Below are 19,115 nucleotides of genomic sequence, written 5' to 3'. Positions count from 1 at the left end.
TTTTCTTGCACGATCTCCATTTGATTTATTAGTTGCGGTTTGTTACGATTCATTGTGTGTTTGACAATGATCTTCTCTTGTGTTCTTGTCAGGCCAGAGCAGCCAGCGGCATAAAAGGGCTGTTTCACAGAAACCCAAAGCAGGCTTCCCTGGACAGCCATGCTGCTGCACAGCACAGCCGTAAGCACCCATTCGGTGCCCACCTCCTGCGCCGCACCGCTAGTGCACCCACCAAAAGCCAGCCCAAAATCAAAAAGGGCTTCCCAGAGATCACCATCGACACCAAAGACTACAGCTCAGAGGGTGCTAGTGAGGACCGAGAGTCTGAGGACAGGGACAAGGCCTCTGCTGCCACCTCTCACCAGCCCACACCACCACAACACCGCACCAGGGATTCACTGGCGGCATCCCACCAAGCCAAGGGGCCCTGGGAGCGTCCTGACACCAATGGGGCTTTTCACCCTGAGGAGGGTAAAGGTAAGAGCTCGCTTTTTGCTAAGCAACGACCCATGAGCGAGCCTCTGAAACGGGCCAGTCGGCTCCGCTTTCACGACCCACTGGACATGAAGCCAGGTGTGTTTGCCCGCGTCGCGCTTAACAGCTCAGGCAGGGTGGGGATGTCCTCCAACTGCATCACATGTGTGATCGGCTCCAAGGAGAGTCCAGAGGCTGAAAGAAAGGGTCAGGTTGAGGAAAGGCAGGAATGCAAGTCTAAAATGGCAGATGGGGAGAGACGGGAGAGAAGTAGTCGCTCCTCTTCAACCAAGAGACAAGTTCAGCCAGAGCCTGTAGCCAAGCCCCAGCCCCTAGCTGCCCAGCCAGACTCACAGCAGTCTCCTCCCAAACTCAAGTCCTGCACCGAGGACCAGTTTCAGCTCTTGCCCCAGGCTCTCCGCCAGCCTATTCCCTTCCACAGGTCCAAAGCCAGGCAAACTCTGGGTACCCAGCATGTCCGACCTCAGCCTCACGCATCACAGAGGAGCCCTCGGTCCTGCAGTGTTCCCCGTAAAAACTCCCCCAACTCTGTAACACCAGCTCCGAGCCTCACACCAGACTGCAGGACCAACCTCCGTTGGCAGCAGGCAACACCCCCCAACTACGGCGCTGTTTGTGGCTCAATGCTCACCCCATTCACAAACAGTAATGCACCTGAAGGTCTCTCGCTGAGTGACAGCAGCAGCTGTGACAGTCTGAGCGGCCTGGAGTCGCCTCCTATGCTTCCTCCATGTTCTGTGCTTGACAGCCGCAAGCGGGCTGTAGGCACCCTGCAGCGCGAGATGAACGCCCTGTTTGTTCAGAAAATGGAAGAGTTGCGCCATAAGTCCCCCATGTTCTACGCTGGTAAGATGCATCTGAGGCAGCCTTAGCAGTAACCCAGTAGCTGCTGTGTCGTGGCTGTAGTGCACCTACTGTAGACTTCCAGTTAGACTTCGTACAGGCCGAGACTAGCACCTTGACATCCCATGTGTCCCTGATAGTTTGAGGTCTAATCTAAATCCCAACTTGTTTCTTTGCATCGTCACCAATGTAGAGTTCAATCCTAGGTTTTGTCAATTTTACTTAAGTCTTGTCACTGATTCCTGTTTCAGTTGATTGATTCCAATCTTGCCTCTCTTTGTCTTAAAATACTGAACCTGACACTACCCACCGGCTGGGCAGATGAGAGAAGTGGTAAGTTTTAACCTGAAATTAACGAACTATGATATGTTCCCCCATTTAGTCCACTTCACCAGCCTACAGCTAGCCGAACCGACCATTAACCGTTAATCAACAAGATTAAAATAGAATAGTATAGACAAGTGGCTGTGACCCATGAAGAAATACAAATACACAGCGGTTAAAGTGGACTGGAACAATCCAGCACGGTTTTCTGCCACCTTCGATTAATAAGTAGATAGTAGATCTGAGTGTCTAAACAGAGAGTGACAGAGGAGCAGCATATTCTTAAATATGACTTTTTCTTTTCTCTTTATTCTTAAAATAAAGTCACAATTCTCAAATGTTCCTTCAAGTATTAACGGCAATATTACAGTTTGAACACACTTGCCAGGATATACGCGGCCTCAGTGGCTGCATTGTACTAAGCGATTCTAATATTTTGTCAAATCTAAAACCTATATAATGCAGTCCAGTCCGCCATCACAAACTGCAGCCTTTAACAAACTCCACTTACGTCCATAAGCGTTAGGGTTAGTTTACATCCACTTTGAGTCTTAAACCTCCATGACCTACAACAATTGGCAGAGCTCTGCAAGTTACAAGGTTCTGACGTCTGTGGTTCGTCCAGGTGGCGTCCCCCTCCTCCTCCTTCACATGACAAATTTCAGGGGAGTTCCTGCTGAACACCAGCTGTTCCACACTGACCCCCTCCTCTCCAGCCTCTCAGTCAATCATGTGAAAAATGAATCTCACAGGGAAAATCAAGTATGTTTTAGGAGTTGAATTTACATCTGTTAGTCATATGATGCTTGCAGATAGTGTACTTGTTGGTAAGTCATGATATACATCTCTGTGTCAGCAGCTTTACCTCTGGTCTTTCTTTGCAGTGTAAAACAGATGCTGTGTGTTTGTCGATTTGGAGATGGATAAGATGCTTTCTCTGTCCTGTAAACTGTTTCCTTGCCTTCATTCACCCTTTTCTTTCCAGTTTTGCTAAACTCCTTTTTTCCTCTCTGTCCCTTTTGCATGCTTTCTCTGTTCCTAGTGCAGAATTGAGGGGATGACCAGAGCCAGGTAAAATGCTGAATGCATGAATGCAACCTTAAATTACATCCCTGACACCTTCACCTGCACTTCACCCATCAGTCTCTCTAGCCCCTTTTACACAGCGTATTTAAGGTGTGAATGTTGCACCTTTATTGCGGCTCCTGGTTCTGTATCTGTATGTGCTGTTCCACCTTTATTGCGACACTGGACACAGTCACAGAGCCAGATCGATGTCCGTGTAAATGAGACTGATGCCGACGCTGTTGTGTTACACGTCACACCTCTAATTCCTGAACATGCTTTCTAAAATCACACACTGGGTCGGCATCATGACGGCTTTCAGTGAAAACAAGCAAGGGCGGTGTAATGGGGGGTGGTCTTTTTTAACAGCAATATAACAGGATCTCTGTGTAAAAGGGGCTTCTGTCTCACCAGCCTGTTTCTCTCATGACCCATATGTCACACCTGTGGGGGTGGGTTGGGGTTTGAAATCCATATTCTCATTCATTTTTCACATTTTCTTGAAATGCACTAACTCAAAATGACAACAGTGGAAATAATGAGAGCACCATGCCAGCTTTGTCTGTTCGCATCAGTGAATACAGCTGCAGGTCCGGACAGAGACTCACTGCGGGCAAGTGGAAAACACATGAAAGTTTGAAGCGTGCAAAGAATCAATTTTCATTGTGTTATGTTTTCTGCCATTAAAATAGCAGAATGGATATGGACACGCCCTAAATGCACTTTAGCCCATGAGCTTTGAACAGTTAAAACTGAGCCAAAAGTTTAGGGTCATCATATCTAATATTTTTTGTCTTCGACCCACAGACATCTGCTGAGGCTTTTTATTTTCCCTGGTAACATGTTGATGATAAGACACAAATGATGGTTAACTTGTTAGTTCATCCTTATCTATTCAGAAAGTAAGAGAAAATAACATATATACAATAACGCACCAAGAACCTGCAGTCACAGGGAAAGAAACATCAAAAAAACTGGGATGATCATTTATGGTTTAAGCAAAAATAAAAACTTAGGAACAGTAACTGGAGGCTGGTTTACTTACCTTTTTCTGGATTTTTAAAGGGCGTCTCAGAGCCTTCATCAGCAAATGTAGTCAGACAGACCACAGAGCAGAACTGCCATGAGATGCAGTTGAAATGGTAATGGCCAGTAGGATTATCACTCAGCCTCTCTGCGATTCTTCTTTGTCAGTGTTAACTTAAGTTAAGATTCTTAACTTCAAGTGATGTTCATACACCAACATCCGCCATTCACATCTCTCCAGTTACTCTCCGTGCGTTTTCATGCATATACAGTTTTACATCCAAAAGGCTTTCTGTGACCACAGAGGACATTGATGATGGTGATGAATTTCTTTTTTTTCTTTCTCTCTCCACAGACTGTTTCACAGTGCAGAGACCAGCTCCCCCTCTTCCATTTACTGTGCTGAACTCTGAAGACGCCAGGAACACAAGTTTCACCTGCTCTGTCCCCGCTCCAGAAGAGAGACTGTTCTCACATCACTCCTTCTCTACACCACTGCACTCGCCATCCACAGCAATAAATGCAGACTCCCCATTGACTTATCCTCCGAATGGAGGTGTGGACAGTCCCATCAAGATGAGCGGAGATCCTAAGAAACCTCCTACCCATTCCAAAACCACTTCACTCCGTCTGACGAACCCTGCTGAGAAAACTGTCCCGTCACAGTGCAGCCAAAACACCCAGACCAACAGAAGCACTCATTCATTCATGGAAAACACACCAAACCAGACGGAAAACCAAGAAACTCTGACAGAAAAGAAAACTGATCCGGCAGAGTCTGACCACCGCGCAGAGCCTCCCCCTGCAGCAGGGGCTACTGGAACCCCTGCAGCCCCTGCAGCTCAGACAGCCCAGGCCAGGAGGGCACTTTTTAGCAACCTGGCATCACACACACCAGTGAGAAGAACAAAAAGTGAGGGCCATGTCCGGGTGGCTGTAGCCTCAGCTGGACAGGCCCAGTCAGCCGTACCAGAGGTCTGCACTGATGCTACCATGAACGACCGCCTTTGGAGCAAGCTGGAGCCAAGCAGCCACCGAGACAGCATGTCCTCCTCCTCTAGCATCTCTTCCAGTGACACCGTCATCGACCTGTCCCTACCTAACCTGGCCAGGAAGAGCCTCACCAGTCTGCCCTCGGCCAGCAGCACCTGCAACCCTCCCTGGGTCAACTGCCGTCACTCAGCGTTAGTCTCCTACGACACCCTGCGTGTCAGCAAGAGCAAGTCCAACCCCAACCTTCAGCAAAGTGAAATCCCCGAAGATGAGCTCAAGCCCCGACCTCTGCAGCCCCCCCATGTAGCTTCTGTGGACTCACCCAGTAGACTGACTCAAAGGAGGCACACCTGGAGCCGACTCTACATGGAAGGGCTTAAGCAGTCAGCATCCAGCAGGCCGCCCCCCCCAGCTAAAACCCCAACAGCTACAGCTTCTATGTCCAAAAGCCTTGGGGATTTGACCTCTGATGACATTTCCTGTAACTTTGACAGCAAGTACCGCAGCATCAGCCGGAGCTTCATTGTTAGGCCGACCAGGGACCAGCTGCGCAGGGGCAGCCCACAGAAGTCTCAGCCGCCCAGCAACCTGACAGAGCAACTCCGGAAGTTGACTGATGTGGAGCCCCTGACTGCGAGCGACTTTGCCCCAGAAAACAGGCCTGGACAGTCACAGGAAGAGTCTGTGGATGAGACCCTGATGCGAAGAACCTCCTCAAGGAGCCAGAGCAGGGTGAGGTACATTGCAAACAGGGCCAAGAAGGCCCAGGAAAGGCAGAGGCTCCAGGGTCTGGTCCAGGGCAGGAGTGCAAGCTTTAGCCTTGGTGGTAGCATTGGCAGGGGAAGTAGCGCTAGCCCCATTGAAGAGCGAGGAAACCCCGAAGGGGCGTGTTGCGTGGCACGCAGTCCCTGCACCAGCCTGGACCTGCTGAGTCAGCTCACCCCCCTAGGATCCTCCTCTCCCAGACAGTCCCAGTCCTCTCCAGACCCTGAAAACAGTGAAGTCTTTTTCATGCTCAAACTCTAAGAACTGGCTGACTTGGAACTGAGCGTGAGAGACACAGCTAGAAACTTGTTTGGAATAAAGTCCAGTTTTATCTCAAGTAGAAATCTCTTCTCTTTTTTTTTTTTTTAGAAAAAGTTGCATATCTTGCAGAATTTCTCACAGGCAACTGGTTCATAATGCAGATTATTTCAACAGTTGTCTCACAGAAAACTGTCCCACGAACAATCACTTCTTCATCTTGAGTTTGTGCGAGATCCGTTTTATAACCTGTGCGTTCAGAACACATTGTCTCCAAGCTTCTTTTAAAAGCAACCACTGCAGCACTGTCATCTGTTTGCACCAAATGTTAGATAATTGCCAGAATGTATTTAGTGAAAAATAACCAGGAGTTTTTATATGGCTGTTTATGTTGAATGTGATCTACTCTCATGTTTGAGGATTTTTCTGAAACTTTACATGAGCAGACAGTAGCAATAGATCACAACTAGAGGCGATTTTAAACAATCCATTCTTTTTATTTACTTGAACTGTAATGATGTACTTTAACTAAAATGAATACTTAATGTCAATGCGTTATTATCAGCCCATCCATCCACTCGCAATATTTTGAAAATGCTGTCATGGTATCATATTGAAGGTGATGTACAGTTTGAGGCTTGTCTCTTGTGTCTTTGAAAAAAAAAATGGAAATGCAGGACAAAAGCTCTTCATTTTTTAGTATTCTTTGTGAAGTGGTTACATCGTAATTTGACCAAGCTGCCAATATGTTGCGAACCTCCCCGACCTTTGGCATGTCACAGCACTGAGATCCTGTACTTTAAAGCAGTGGTAGCCTCCTCCGTACCAAGTTTAGCCCTTTTTTTTTTTTAGTTGACTGCATGTCTTTTATGCACTGTAATGTTTATTCTAAGCCTGTGCTTTATTTTACAAAGACTTTTTTATGAAGATTTGTTAATATCCTAAACTCCTTTTTTGGATTGTCTGATGGTGGTCACAAGAGCATCATGTCTGAAACCCTGTGTTCACATCAGTCCGTAGTACTAAAACAAGATGGAAATGATCTGTATGGAAGCACGTTTATTTGTCGACCTGCTGTATTGTTTGCACTGCCATGCCAGTTCTTTGTGCAAAGTTTTAGGGATGATATTTAATTCAAGCAATGTGTAATAATGACCTAAATAAATCTCAACTGAATATGATTGAAAGTTTCACAGCTCATTTATTTTATTTACTCTTATTCTATCAACAGCTGTGTCAGTTCACAGACAAACGGAGTCATTAACAGAGCAGTTAAACTGAGCCTTATACAAGCTGACATGTAAAAGCCTCTGGCCTTGGTTTTGGCATGGTCTGCTTGCTGCTCTAATTATGGACTCCGCTTGGGTCTGTGTTTACCAGCCATCACCTCTCTCAACCTCTCTTTCAAAAAAAATAAAAAAAGACCCAGACGCCCTGCAGGAAGGGAGAATGTTCCTGAACAAAGACGACAAGCTCAACCAGTCATTAAAGGAGAGAAAAACATCTTTTTAATATCGCTCGCCACCCAAGATCAGATTTTTTTAGGCCACCAAACTATTTACTCAGACATTTTTATACCCTAAAATGTGGCACCGTGTAGGGAATACAATTCGGTTATACTTCAGTGTTTCCTTCTGAACTTTTCTTGCAAAATTGCAAACTTGAAACTCCTTTAAAGATCCCATATTGTATAAGGTGAGATTCCCATTGTAAAGCAGGTCTAGGTTCCATATTAATACTGTGAAAGTATCAAAGCACAACAGAAACTGAGCCTTAAAACGAGCCGTCAAGACTTCTGCAACTTTGTGTCACAAAGGGGCATGGCTGAGAGCGGTAACTGCTTTGTTGTGACATCACAAAGTTACAGAAGTCCTGACGGTTCATTCAGTTTCTGAATACAGGCTGTGTGCATTTCTCTGTGGATTGAGCACTTTGATGCTTCCACAGTATTAATATAGAACCTAGACCTGCTTTATAATCAAAAAAGACATGGAAATCTCACTTTATACAATATGGGACCTTTAAAACCACAAATATATCATACGGAGATCAAAACTTAAAATAAATCACTGAAAAAGTGTAAAATATGGGTTCTTTAACAGCATGGGACACAAATGGCCCATTGAAACCTAATGACAACATCAGTAATGGATTCAGCCAGACCTTTTGACAACACTGGATCAATTCTGAAATAAACATTTCAATGTGGACGACTGGGTCAAATTGACCTTAACTTCAGAGTCCTTTGGACTTCGAAAACCAAACCCTAAGTCAGATCTAAGGATCCACGCAGCCCCCTCCGTGGATGCTGATTTGTCAGTCAAATGTTTGTCCATTGTTTAGTCTGTGGTTTCCAAAGCTGACAGCCACCTCTGGCGAGCTGTCAGACACGGCCAGGCCTCTTCCTCGGCTCTGTAAGACTTTGTGAAGCACGACATGCTCATTTTAGCGCCACAGACTCTTCTGCACTTCGGCCAGCACACAAACACAAAAGACGGCTTCATTAGGATTCCAAGAAAACCACCAAGTCCCTTTTTGAAGCTGTATTTATCCAGACAATTTGGCACGGTTTGGCCTCTCAACTAAAACCTCCAAGCCCTGTCTAGCACTTCAGGCCTGAGAGAATGTTTTTGTCTCAAAGAGTGATTCAGTCTGTCCTTTCTCCTTTCAATCACTGCCTGTTTTTGAAAGTTTTGTGAAGATAAATCAATTTAGTTTATACATTTCAGCTAAAAATCTATAGAAACGAGTTTTTAGTCACTACTTTTAAGATATACCATATATTTATGAATGTGTGGGTGGGAGGAGTCACAACAGAAGCAAGAGGTGTTGCTCTAGCTCTATGATGGCTTCTTCACATTAACACTACTGTATTACAGGAAAGTCTGAGCCGGGGAGTCCCTCAGGGTTCGTCAGCAGGGAGAGAAACTGCTCCAAAACAACATCATCTCTTCCTCTGACTCCCTGGGACAACCAATCCATCCATCTGTAAGGTCATTGCATCCACGCCATCCCCATGTCTAAACCCTTCACCCCCTCCACCTCCCTTAAGATCCTGTTATGTAACCTTACAAAAACAAGTGTGTTAACTGTGAGAGTAATTACAGTCTAGAAGTAGTGGCATAAAAACAGACATATTGTTCCCCAGACGTCTACAACAATAACTTAGACTGTAGTTTACTGTAGTTCATTCAATATGTATTATTTCTTGTTAATCAGTTGGATTATGGGAAGAAGAAGAACAACATGGTTTGTCCTACCTGCTCAAGCTAGAAAAATTCAACACTAAAATACATGTGGATCCAATAATTTGAAATCATCTCTCTTCAGACTTGATTCTGCCAAAACCTCTGCCCCCACAATCACAGAGTAATTCTCCCTTTGAGATCCTAATCTCCTCCCTCCCTGTGCTCCCCCATATAAGACCCCAGCACGTCCTGCTGCTCATAACCCTCCCCACTGGCCGTTTGCAACAGTTGTTGTGAATTTCTTAAACCCTTTCCTGGAGTCGTCCCTCCAAGGTTTTCATCCACACCGTAACTGACATAACTGAGGTAAGGAAACTCTAATATAGAATTTTTCACCTCATACTATTTTCCAAAATCAATATTTTTTTTGTAAACGTTATCTGCTCTTGTTAAGACGACATCTGAAATCAATTGTGTTTTTTAAAAAAAAATGTGTTAATCAGTGTCATTTTCAGGTCGTGGCAACATGAGAGGCTTCACTGCTCTGGTCTCCTGTGTGGCAGCCGTGACTTTATGGGTGGTCACTGCAGGTAAGACTCACACACACACACACACACACACACACACAACCTGCCCCTGCAACATGGTGGAACATGGTTCATTTAGATCAGGGTGATGGGTTGTCACGATTCATGTTTTTGTCGCAGAGTGTAGTCTTCATTTATCAGCCTCTACCTGCTGCACTGAGACATGATGTGACGGATGAAAACCCAACCAGCAACACATCACTTGCTCATCAGGGCAAAACAGCACTTCTGCTAGAACACTCAGGGTTGTGTTTGATATCAAAAAAAAAAAAAAAAGTTAAACTATTTTAACCCCTCTTGGAGATGTCAAAAAAAGAATATCAGAGGAAACAGACTGGCTCTGTGTTGCCTTTGTTCCCTCTTTGGGAACAAACACAGCAGCCTCGGTTTTTTGTTATCTTAGCTCTGAAAAACTTTTCTTGGAAGCACGACTGCGACGTTGGCAAAAACAATGTCGGTGACTTCAGTCTCAGTGAGCGGAGAACAATGTGGCCCTATTCCACTGCAATACCATACCTGAGAGTAGCATCAACCTGTGGGTTGATCCTGAGAGGAGATGATAGATGGCCTGCTCCAACCTGTGAGACCACAGCAACAGACTCACGGTTCTAATATGTATTATTGTGCCCTGTCCCAAATAAGTAAAAGGCAGTTAAAACAGAAAAAAACAAACATTAGAAACAGAGTTTGGAAATACTTTATTTAGCATTTATTGATCTGTTTTTTTTTTTTTCTCCCTATTTCTCTCTGAGCTGTTGCTGTCGTCATTCTACTGCTGTCCAAAAGTCTGTAGCTTGATCTTTCATTTTGGTTGCATGTTGCTTTGTGGCACCACTTTGTCTGTCAGCATCACATTCAGTAATTGATTACTGGCATCTAGCTTGTAGTCTGTAAAGTAACTGGTTCAGAAGGGGTGAAGGGGCTGATTATCTCAGCCCAGCACCCCTTGGAGTTCAAAGTGCAGGATTCAGCATCTCCTGATTTACATCCGGCGCCAACGTTGAGTCCATCTCCTGTCAAAGAACCACATGGTTGACAGAAGCTGCACATTTATACTTTTTGTTTTAACTTTAATTCTGTTTATGTCAGACATTTTTACCAGCTCACATTCTGAAAAGCTCCCCCCATTAAGGTTTCACTCCACCAATGACACCCTCCCCTGCTCCAGAGTCTGCGGAGATGATGCTCAGCTCTGTGCCAGCGATCTCTGGCTGACCTACGATGCGGAGTCTCGCTCCCAAATCATTCCTCACACTTGACTCTTTCCCCCGCTGGCCCTGTTGGACGGTTGGAGTCCTATCAAAGCACAGAAGGGGCATCATCCACTGTGGCAGCGTCCCATTTCTCACCAGTGGAGGGGCCAGAAAGCACTGTGATAAATCAATTAACCATGTTGGGGGAGGACTCTGCAGGCAGGCGGTGAACTGACAGGCATCTCCGCAGATCATATGTCCTGCCATCTTCTCTAGAGGAGGCTGACAGGGTGTCATGGGCTTTATATGACCCAACCGGGCCCGCTTTTGTTATTGCATGCAATTATGAAGAACTTTCACCACTGGCACCTCCGCTTATCCCCCCTCCTTCCTCTGATTGACCCTGGCAGGGCATGTTAGGGCCTGCTGGTCACGCTGCGAATGCCATTGGTCATTACTACAGCAACTCTGGGTGTGTGGGGCGGGGGGCGGGGGGGGGTTCAAAAACAACAGAAAAACACATCCTTAAAGACGGGTCCCCACTTTGATCCACAGGGGCCCAGTCCGCCCCCTCCCCCCAATATTGTACCTTGCAAATGTCCTCTCTCAGTCTGAAGCCCTTTTCTCAGATCTCCTGAAAAACAGCCGAGAACAAGACGGTCATTGTCCCAGTGGCTGTTTGGCTTCACTGCCTCAGAGAAAAACACATGCAGGAGAGTCGAAGCAACAACATGCCTCATTAAGCTTTCAGAAGTCGCTCTGCACATAAGCTTGAAGATGTGAAACCAAACCACTAATCAGCCAAAGAAATGGCTCAGACTAAATCCTCTAATCTTTGTGCTGATGCTTGATGTTATTGACTCGCTTCATTACAGGAATTCAGAATTTATTGTGCTGCTTGTTTTTCTTTCCATTCTAGATGCCAAGGAGTTATCCATCACCACTATAAAGGTATTGTTTCTTTGTGCTACTCTGTAGACCAACATGCCAAGGAAGCAGTGGCCTCATGCAGCTGTGAAACGTAGTTCTTGTTTATTACCCAGAGGGTCTGGCTTTTGTAGTCTCGTCATCATTTCTCTGTGGAACAACCTTTTGGACCAACTTTTTAACCAGATTTTCCTTTGAAAACACTTATCACAGTTTTAACCTCTGACTGTTTGTAACTACTTGTTCATTTGCACATGATGGCTGAGGTCAATAACACGTTCGTCTGGGGGTTGTTGCTTGTGCGTCTTTAGAAATTACTGTCACTTGTTCAACAGATTTGATTAAGTACATGGGGGCAGTGTATCAGGATATGAGGCGAGATCAGCAGCAGATTCTGAACAACCCACAACAACGATGGAAAGTTTTAATGAGAAACTAACAGAGGCTTGTCACTGTCGACACTCGCCCTGTTCTCACCTGAATACCAATGTTATAGGAACCTTGTCAGCTGTGGCGATTCTAGAGTCTGTTGGGGCCCAAGGCGAGGCCCCTCCAATCAGGGTTCATCAACATTTAGTAATAAATCTGACACCAACAAACAGCCTCCTAACAGCCTGGGTCCCCAAACTGTTTTTCCGTCTTTGCTTGTTCACAAGCTGCGCCTCTGCATGTCAGATCTCTCACCCTGATCTGGCGCCTGGTGGATAAACTTTTTATTCCTCCTAGTAAAAAGCACGTAGCGCACGCTTTAGTTTACAAACAGCAGCTTCTTGTCTACACATGTGTTGGTAAAAAGCAAGTACATCCCGAGCTCACCTACTGTACAAGCCTTTACCATTATTACCAATATATTAGGTGTGTTCACTTTCAGTTTCACATTCACATGAAGTGGTTGAGATCATCTGAATAGACTGGTGGTTTGTTTACAACCTGTCTGATGGTTCCCACATCTCAACAACGTCGGTGGGAATAATGAACTGGACTAAACTAAGCTGTACACTTCAAAAAATATCTTCAGAATGATTATCAAGTCCTTTCTGTCTATAATCCTAAAAACCACTGTTTCAAGAAAAAGACAGAATTATTTAAATATACATGAGTTGCAGTGTAACGTTTAATTAATCTTTCACATCCTGAGATTTTCCTTTTACTAAATCAAAGGGGGAACAAATTAAAAGCTACGAAAACTCAAATTATAAGATTTTACCTCACAACTTTACAATGGATATGCTCCTTTTTATAATATATGTCCTGCACATCTTCAAATCACCCACAGTGATCCCTCACTCTCCACATTAAAGCTGAGGTTGTTTGTTTTGTTTCCTCAGCAAGACCCGTACACCATGAGCAAAGGCTCTGAGCTGGAGGGCTACTGCATCGATCTGATCTATGAGCTGTCCAAGAAGCTGGGCTTCAACTACAAACTGCACCTGGTCAAGGACAATCGCTACGGAGCCCTGGACTCCAGCGGCAACTGGAACGGCATGATTGGTGAGGTCATCAGAGAGGTAAGTCAGAGACCACTCGACAATAGGCAGATCACTTACACTTACATTTATATTCTTAAAGCATGTCTGCATTAGTTAAATGTATACCCCTAGGTCTGCATATGGGGCCATGTGGGATCCCATTCTGTTTTAAAATGTCAAAGGAGAGATCAGTAAACCTGATATCTGAAACTGTCTGTCTATGTATAGAGACCCAGAGAGTTGAAAACCAATAAAGAAACAAAAGATTTTTAAATAAAGAAACATGTTGAAAATGGAGTTTCATCTATAAATGAACCAATACATACTGAAACATTTAAATAAATTATTAAAGCTCAACTCAAAGTACAAATATAAAAATACTATATCATTTATATATAATATTACACTAGAAGGAAACTCAGAGCACAGTGTCTACAGTATAGGGCGTGCAAATGGTAAAAAGAGAATGAAAAGGCACCAAATCAGGTACTAACAAATTCTATCAACACCTTTGACTGTGTAACCACATGACCTGTGTCTACTTAAGGTGAGGTCAGGTGTTCCAAACACCAAGGTCTCGGACACAAAGTCACTTTTTTCTGCTTTATTCCAGCACGTATGTCAACATTTACACAAGCATTTTATACACTTAGTTCTGCCTGTCCAAGGTGGTTCCCATTTCATCACTTGTCACTGTTGACTTATCAATAAGGTCATGAGCAGAAAAGGTCACACTGTCTTGTCTTTACAGACACGAGAAGTAAATGTACATTTCTCCCTTGTGACAGTTCTCTACTCAAATCAACTAAAATCATTAGATCATACATAAAATAGACCATAATTTCCTTTGCATGTACCATCCATTAGGAGGCTGACCTGGCTGTGGCCCCACTGACCCTCACTGCTGTCAGAGAGCAGTATGTGGACATGACCACCCCCTTCATGCAAACAGGAATCGGCTTCATCCTGCGAAAAGACTTGGCTTTTCAGGAGAGCACCTTCAGCCTGCTGTCACCCTTCTCCACCGACATGTGGGTCGGCATCCTCATCGCGTTCCTGCTGACAGGTGTCTGCATCTTCCTGGTGGGCAGGTGAGTGCAGGCTTCAAAACGTCCCCACAAACAGTTGGCTGATACTATGTCTCCATCTGCTGTAGCTGCTGGGACACAGAGGCCGTGTCCTCAGCACTGTTTGTGGGAATGTGTCGATTATCAGAGCATGAGGAGGTATTTAAATTCAAAATTTCAGCACCCCTTCTCAGAATCTGATTGGCCAACCCTGATGCCCCTCCCCACCAAGTCAGAAGGTGGTAGATACAGTAGTTGGCCCCCAGACTGATCCTCTGTATGAAGATGACATTTTCTGTTGGAGAGTCAATCGAAACAACTTCAAAGAGACACAAAATAACTACAAAGAGATGTAAAATAATATAAAATGACTATTTAATACAGTAAATAATATTATATTGCTCCTATGTAGGAGGGGTGTGAGGGTTTTCCATACACTATCTGGTCACACATCCATCTTTCCACATCCTGATGTTAAATACAATTCTATTATCATAACTTATAACAGCGAATGTAGAAGACTGTGTGGCCTTGGCAGTGATTTCCTGCCAGTGCCTCCCCTGACTCGGGACATGTATGTCTCTTGCTGCTGTGAGATCTTTAGTATTTCCCTGCAGGATCAGTCCCACTGAATGGGCCGAGCCGGACGCAGACGAGCACAGCTTCACACTGCTGCACAGCTTCTGGTACATCACAGGAGCTCTCACCCTGCAAGGTGAGCCAGCAGTCAGCTGAAGGAGCCACAGTCGCTGCTGCCGCCTGCCTCTCTCTCTATACTGTGCTGTGCTGCAACCTCATGATTGGACAGTGGGTTACAATGGCGTTGGCAAATGTTTCACAACACAACTTCAATGACTCCGCAACATGTAAAACTGGTTGAAATGTTCAGTGTGGCGGCTCGAGGTTATGAATAAAAACTCAAAGGTTGCGGTAGATACAGAACAGAAAAGTAGATCAGTTATATGAAGAACAGCCCCATCAATCATTCCATCTTCTATAATTAGGATTTACAGTAGTGTAGTGTAAGCTACATTATCTGTATTTACAATCAATTACCTACAATTTATTTACCTATTTTTTTATTCCCAGTTCTATAATTGTAGAGGAAAAACAGCATCGACAGCATTGTTAGTCGAACACGGTGCGATGCTTCGATAAACATGCTGCATCATGTATGAACCTCCTTCCTGTATTGTGTGTTAAAGGTCCCATATTTTTCACTTCTACTGTGTTTTATTTGAAGTGTTGATCCACAAGAAGATGTATTTGTGGTTTTACGAACCAAAAACCATCTCAGTGTAGTTTCACATCTCCTCTCTCAGGCTTCTCTCTGGAGCTCTAGTAACAGCAGGTCGGTTGGCTGACTGTTTTCTGAGTGATACAATAAAATATTGCAGATTTCAGGTAAACACTCAGAGAAACCAAATCCTGCAAGGTTGGATGGTGCGGGGCTTGGGGCATGTCTGAGAGTGTCGACTGCTTTGTTGTGACATCACAAAGTTACAGAAGTCCTGACGGCTGGGTTTTAAGGCTCAGTTTCTGAATACAGGCTGTGTGCATTTCTCTGCGGACTGAGCTCTTTGATACTTTCACAGTATTAATATAAAACCTAAACCTGCTTTATCTTTTTTTTTTAAACATGGAAATCTCACTTTATACAAATTGGGACCTTTAAGGTTTTGGCAAACTCAACTGTAATGATTGTAAATTTATTTCATGAATATTACGTTTTATCTTTAAAAGGAGTGTGCGTCCAGCCAAGCCTCAGCTGGCCACTGACTGCTGTCTGTGTCCTCTCAGGTGCTGGCCCTCACCCTAAAGCCCTGTCTGTGTCCTCTCAGGTGCTGGCCCTCACCCTAAAGCCCTGTCTGGCCGCCTGGTCAGCGCCATCTGGTGGCTCTTTGCTGTAATGCTGCTGGCCTGCTATTTTGGCAACTTCAATGCCATGCTGCACTCAAACAACAAACACGTCTCCATCAAGAGCTTTGAAGATCTCGCCAACCAGGATTTGATTGATTATGGCACAGTCGAGGCTGGATCCACCATGCAGTTCTTTAAGGCACAGCAGCTCCTGACTAACTACATGTTAATAGTCATTACAGCTGGTCTGAGTCCGGCTCACACAATTAAAACATGGGAGGATTGAAATGTTGTATCTTTCATTCTTTTCTTTCACAGAACTCCAACAACCCTGTGTACCGGCGTATCTCCCAGCACATGGAGCGTAAGAAGAGCTACGTGTCCAGCATGGAGGAAGGAGTTCGCCGCGCCCAAGAGGGAAATTTTGCCTTCATCGGTGAAGCAGTGTCCTTGGACTTGGCAGCGGCTCGCTACTGTAAATTGACCCGATCGCAGGAAGTCATCGCTATGAGGGCCTACTCCATTGCAGCACCTCTGGGTGAGTCCTCTGTCATCCTGTCAGGATGTTTTCTCTTGTCCTGATGAAAGCTGATGTTTCTGTACGTCATATTGTTATATTTTGCTGCAGCTCTTTTTTTTTTCAGGTGAAGGAGGTAGGGGCAGATTCTATGTTGCCTGAGAGGCAAAATCCAGGGCAATAAAAGTGTGTAAATTGCTCACTACTGCATGTAAAGCTTAAATGTGATGAGCAGGAGACTCGGATGAGAGGAATGATTGTCCCAGCTTTGTGTGGAAGACCTCAGGCCCATCCAACACCAGACCTGAGTGTGAGCCAGGTCTGATCAGCCAACATCAGCGATGGACCGCACTAAAGCAACTTAATGTTCATGGAGATGTTACACAGCCTCTTTGTTTTACCACCAGGTTCCCCGCTGGTCAAAAACCTAACCGTGGCCATCCTCCAGCTCAGCGAGTCCGGTGAACTAACATACCTGCGGGACAAGTGGTGGGCCAGCAGCTGCATGGGGGTCGACGGGGACCACACCTCCTCGGCCCTGCAGCCCAACGACCTGAGGGGCCTCTTCCTCCTCCTCGGCCTAGGACTGAGTGTCGGGCTGCTGCTGGCCCTGCTGGAGCTCGTGTCCAGGGCGCACAACCAAGCTAAGGATGGCAAGGTAGGGAAGAGTCTCACACAGTGCGATCACATCATGCACTGAGTTTGTTCCTGACTGTTTTCTTCTCGTCTTCCACAGAAGTCGTGCTGCTCGTTGTTGACGGCAGAGCTGAGCCGGAGGTTTGGCAGCGGAGGGGAGAGCGCAGAGCAGGACTGCTCTGAGAAGAGCAAAGCCTAGAGGGAAAGTTTACATATTAGCTTTTGATAAGATAAGCTGAGAGCCTCCGTCCTGCTCCATCCAACACACCAGCTTCCTGTGTTTCCGTAGTGACTGCCACGTGTTGTGTGGTCGTCCAGTATGTTTTGTACTCTTCCAGAAGAACACATTATCCACTAGCAGGCAGCTACACAGATTAGGCCACAAACCAAGGGACGTAGAGCTTCAAACTGCAAATACTAACCACTCTGATTTGTTGATATTGTTGAGTGTTGTTGTATCCTGTCAGATATCGATGTCCCACTCCCGACTAAAACACACACATCTCCTAGAGCTATCATAGTCTTATAACAGCTTCTACTTGCTTGTATTTTCCAAATAAATCCCTCGATATCCCAAATGTGCTCATGAGCTATTTTCCAGAAATGTAGTAAACAAAACCTCAAGGCTGATCTGATGACTGTGTAATGCAGCATCTTTACACACTGTGCAGAGATTATTTACCACATGTAAACATACATGTTTCTGTGTGTATATAGACTCTTGGACATCTTGTATATTCCAGGCTGGAACACAATAATTTGTTGATGCAAAATAGTTAATGAGTAACAACATCATGCTCTGTACGGTGGTGAGGTGGTTAGACTCACAGCAAGAATGCTCTTGGTTCGAACCTGAGCCTGGGGCCTTTTGTGGGTTCCCACTGGGTACTCCAGCTTCCTCCACCAGTCCAAAGACATGCACATTAGGTTGATTTTAAAGTGCCCAAAGTGTGAATGTGAATGGTTGTTTGTTTTTAAATGTCAGCCCTGTGATAGACTGGCGACCTGTCCAGGGTGTTCCCGGCCCTTGCCCAACGTCAGCTGGGATTGGCTCCAGCCCCCGCGACCCTATCAGGATAAGCGGTAAGATGATAATAAGTTAATGGATGGATGCTCTGCACACGTCACCTCTCAGCTCACAGCTTGTTATGCACCTGTGTGACCACTTGGAGGCGCTATTGGATTTCTATTGGCGTGGAGCTCAGGAGGGTTTGTCTCTCGGTCACTTCACTGATCATGCTGTATATATGGACTCACAATGGTTGTACATGCCTTCAGTATTAGACTTGGTTAATAAGTTTGCTTAACACAATGTGTGAGTTAAAGGCTGCTGTCGTGCTGATATAACTCAGTGGCTGTTGGCACCAGTGATGCTGTTATGAATAAGATGAAAGCTGAGCTCCAACCTCGAGTGAACAACCAGGCAAAGCAGGCGACTGTCAGGGTCCCACCCTCAAGGGCCCCAAAGGCCCCAGATTCATATGCCAGTTTGTTTGTTGTAATTTGATTAATTTAAAATCAGTTTGCATCACTAAAGCTTATTATTAAATAAAAAGATCAGGGCGCTAAGGCAAATCCTGTCTCCCTGTGTTAGTGATTCTTTTACCACATCTAAATATGTCACAAAAATCTTTTTTATAATAATTTTTTTTTAAAACAAAAAGCATCTTTCCTCCTTTAAAACATCTAAATATTTTTGACAATGACCAATCCTGGTGGTCACATGAATCTATTCAATCAAATGTGACTGTAATGACTCTAACCCCATTGTACAAAACCGAACCTGACCGTTAACAACTGTAGCTAGAAGAGCAGTACCACAGTGGAAGTTGTGTGTTTGGATTTCAGCTGATAGACGTGTGAAAACCGAGCATGTGGCTGAATGAGGAATGAGGTCTAATT

The 19,115-nt window shown here is 45.0% G+C and overlaps 2 protein-coding genes across 3 annotated transcripts in view; both read left to right on the top strand.

Annotated features, from left to right (window-relative positions):
* plch2a (phospholipase C, eta 2a) overlaps positions 1-6,950 on the top strand; it is a 176,385-nt gene extending 169,435 nt beyond the window's left edge. Inside the window, exons 22-23 of the mRNA XM_056385930.1 lie at positions 93-477; positions 4,109-6,950. Of these exons, the coding sequence (XP_056241905.1) occupies positions 93-477; positions 4,109-5,772 (2,049 nt within the window). The 3' untranslated portion in view covers positions 5,773-6,950. The remainder of the gene's footprint in view (positions 1-92; positions 478-4,108) is intronic.
* A 2,222-nt stretch (positions 6,951-9,172) lies between these two features.
* On the top strand, positions 9,173-17,791 carry si:ch211-251b21.1 (uncharacterized protein LOC571720 homolog). Of its 2 annotated transcripts, none has more exons than XM_056385931.1 (10): positions 9,173-9,323; positions 9,473-9,547; positions 11,657-11,688; positions 12,993-13,172; positions 14,001-14,224; positions 14,818-14,915; positions 16,042-16,259; positions 16,379-16,598; positions 16,985-17,235; positions 17,314-17,791. In XM_056385931.1, the coding sequence occupies exons 2-10, from the start codon at positions 9,484-9,486 to the stop codon at positions 17,410-17,412; spliced, it is 1,386 nt and encodes a 461-aa protein (XP_056241906.1). In that variant the 5' UTR covers positions 9,173-9,323; positions 9,473-9,483; the 3' UTR covers positions 17,413-17,791. The 2 variants fall into 2 exon arrangements, with proteins under 2 accessions (XP_056241906.1, XP_056241907.1); XM_056385932.1 differs by having other exon boundaries at positions 9,175-9,323; positions 9,461-9,547.
* The last annotated feature ends 1,324 nt before the right edge of the window (positions 17,792-19,115 follow it).

Source organism: Seriola aureovittata, chromosome 9 (assembly GCF_021018895.1).
Source record: "Seriola aureovittata isolate HTS-2021-v1 ecotype China chromosome 9, ASM2101889v1, whole genome shotgun sequence".
NCBI classification, from domain to species: Eukaryota; Metazoa; Chordata; class Actinopteri; order Carangiformes; family Carangidae; genus Seriola; species Seriola aureovittata.
The sequence above is the reverse complement of the archived record's forward strand: the minus strand, read 5'-3'. Positions and strand labels throughout refer to the sequence as shown.

Excerpts from the sequence above, each read along its gene's own strand:
- si:ch211-251b21.1 (XM_056385931.1), top strand. The coding sequence starts at position 9,484 with ATGAGAGGCTTCACTGCTCTGGTCTCCTGTGTGGCAGCCGTGACTTTA. Across the intron at positions 11,689-12,992 it reads TATCCATCACCACTATAAAG|CAAGACCCGTACACCATGAG; the intron begins GTATTGTTTCTT and ends TTGTTTCCTCAG. Across the intron at positions 14,225-14,817 it reads TGCATCTTCCTGGTGGGCAG|GATCAGTCCCACTGAATGGG; the intron begins GTGAGTGCAGGC and ends ATTTCCCTGCAG.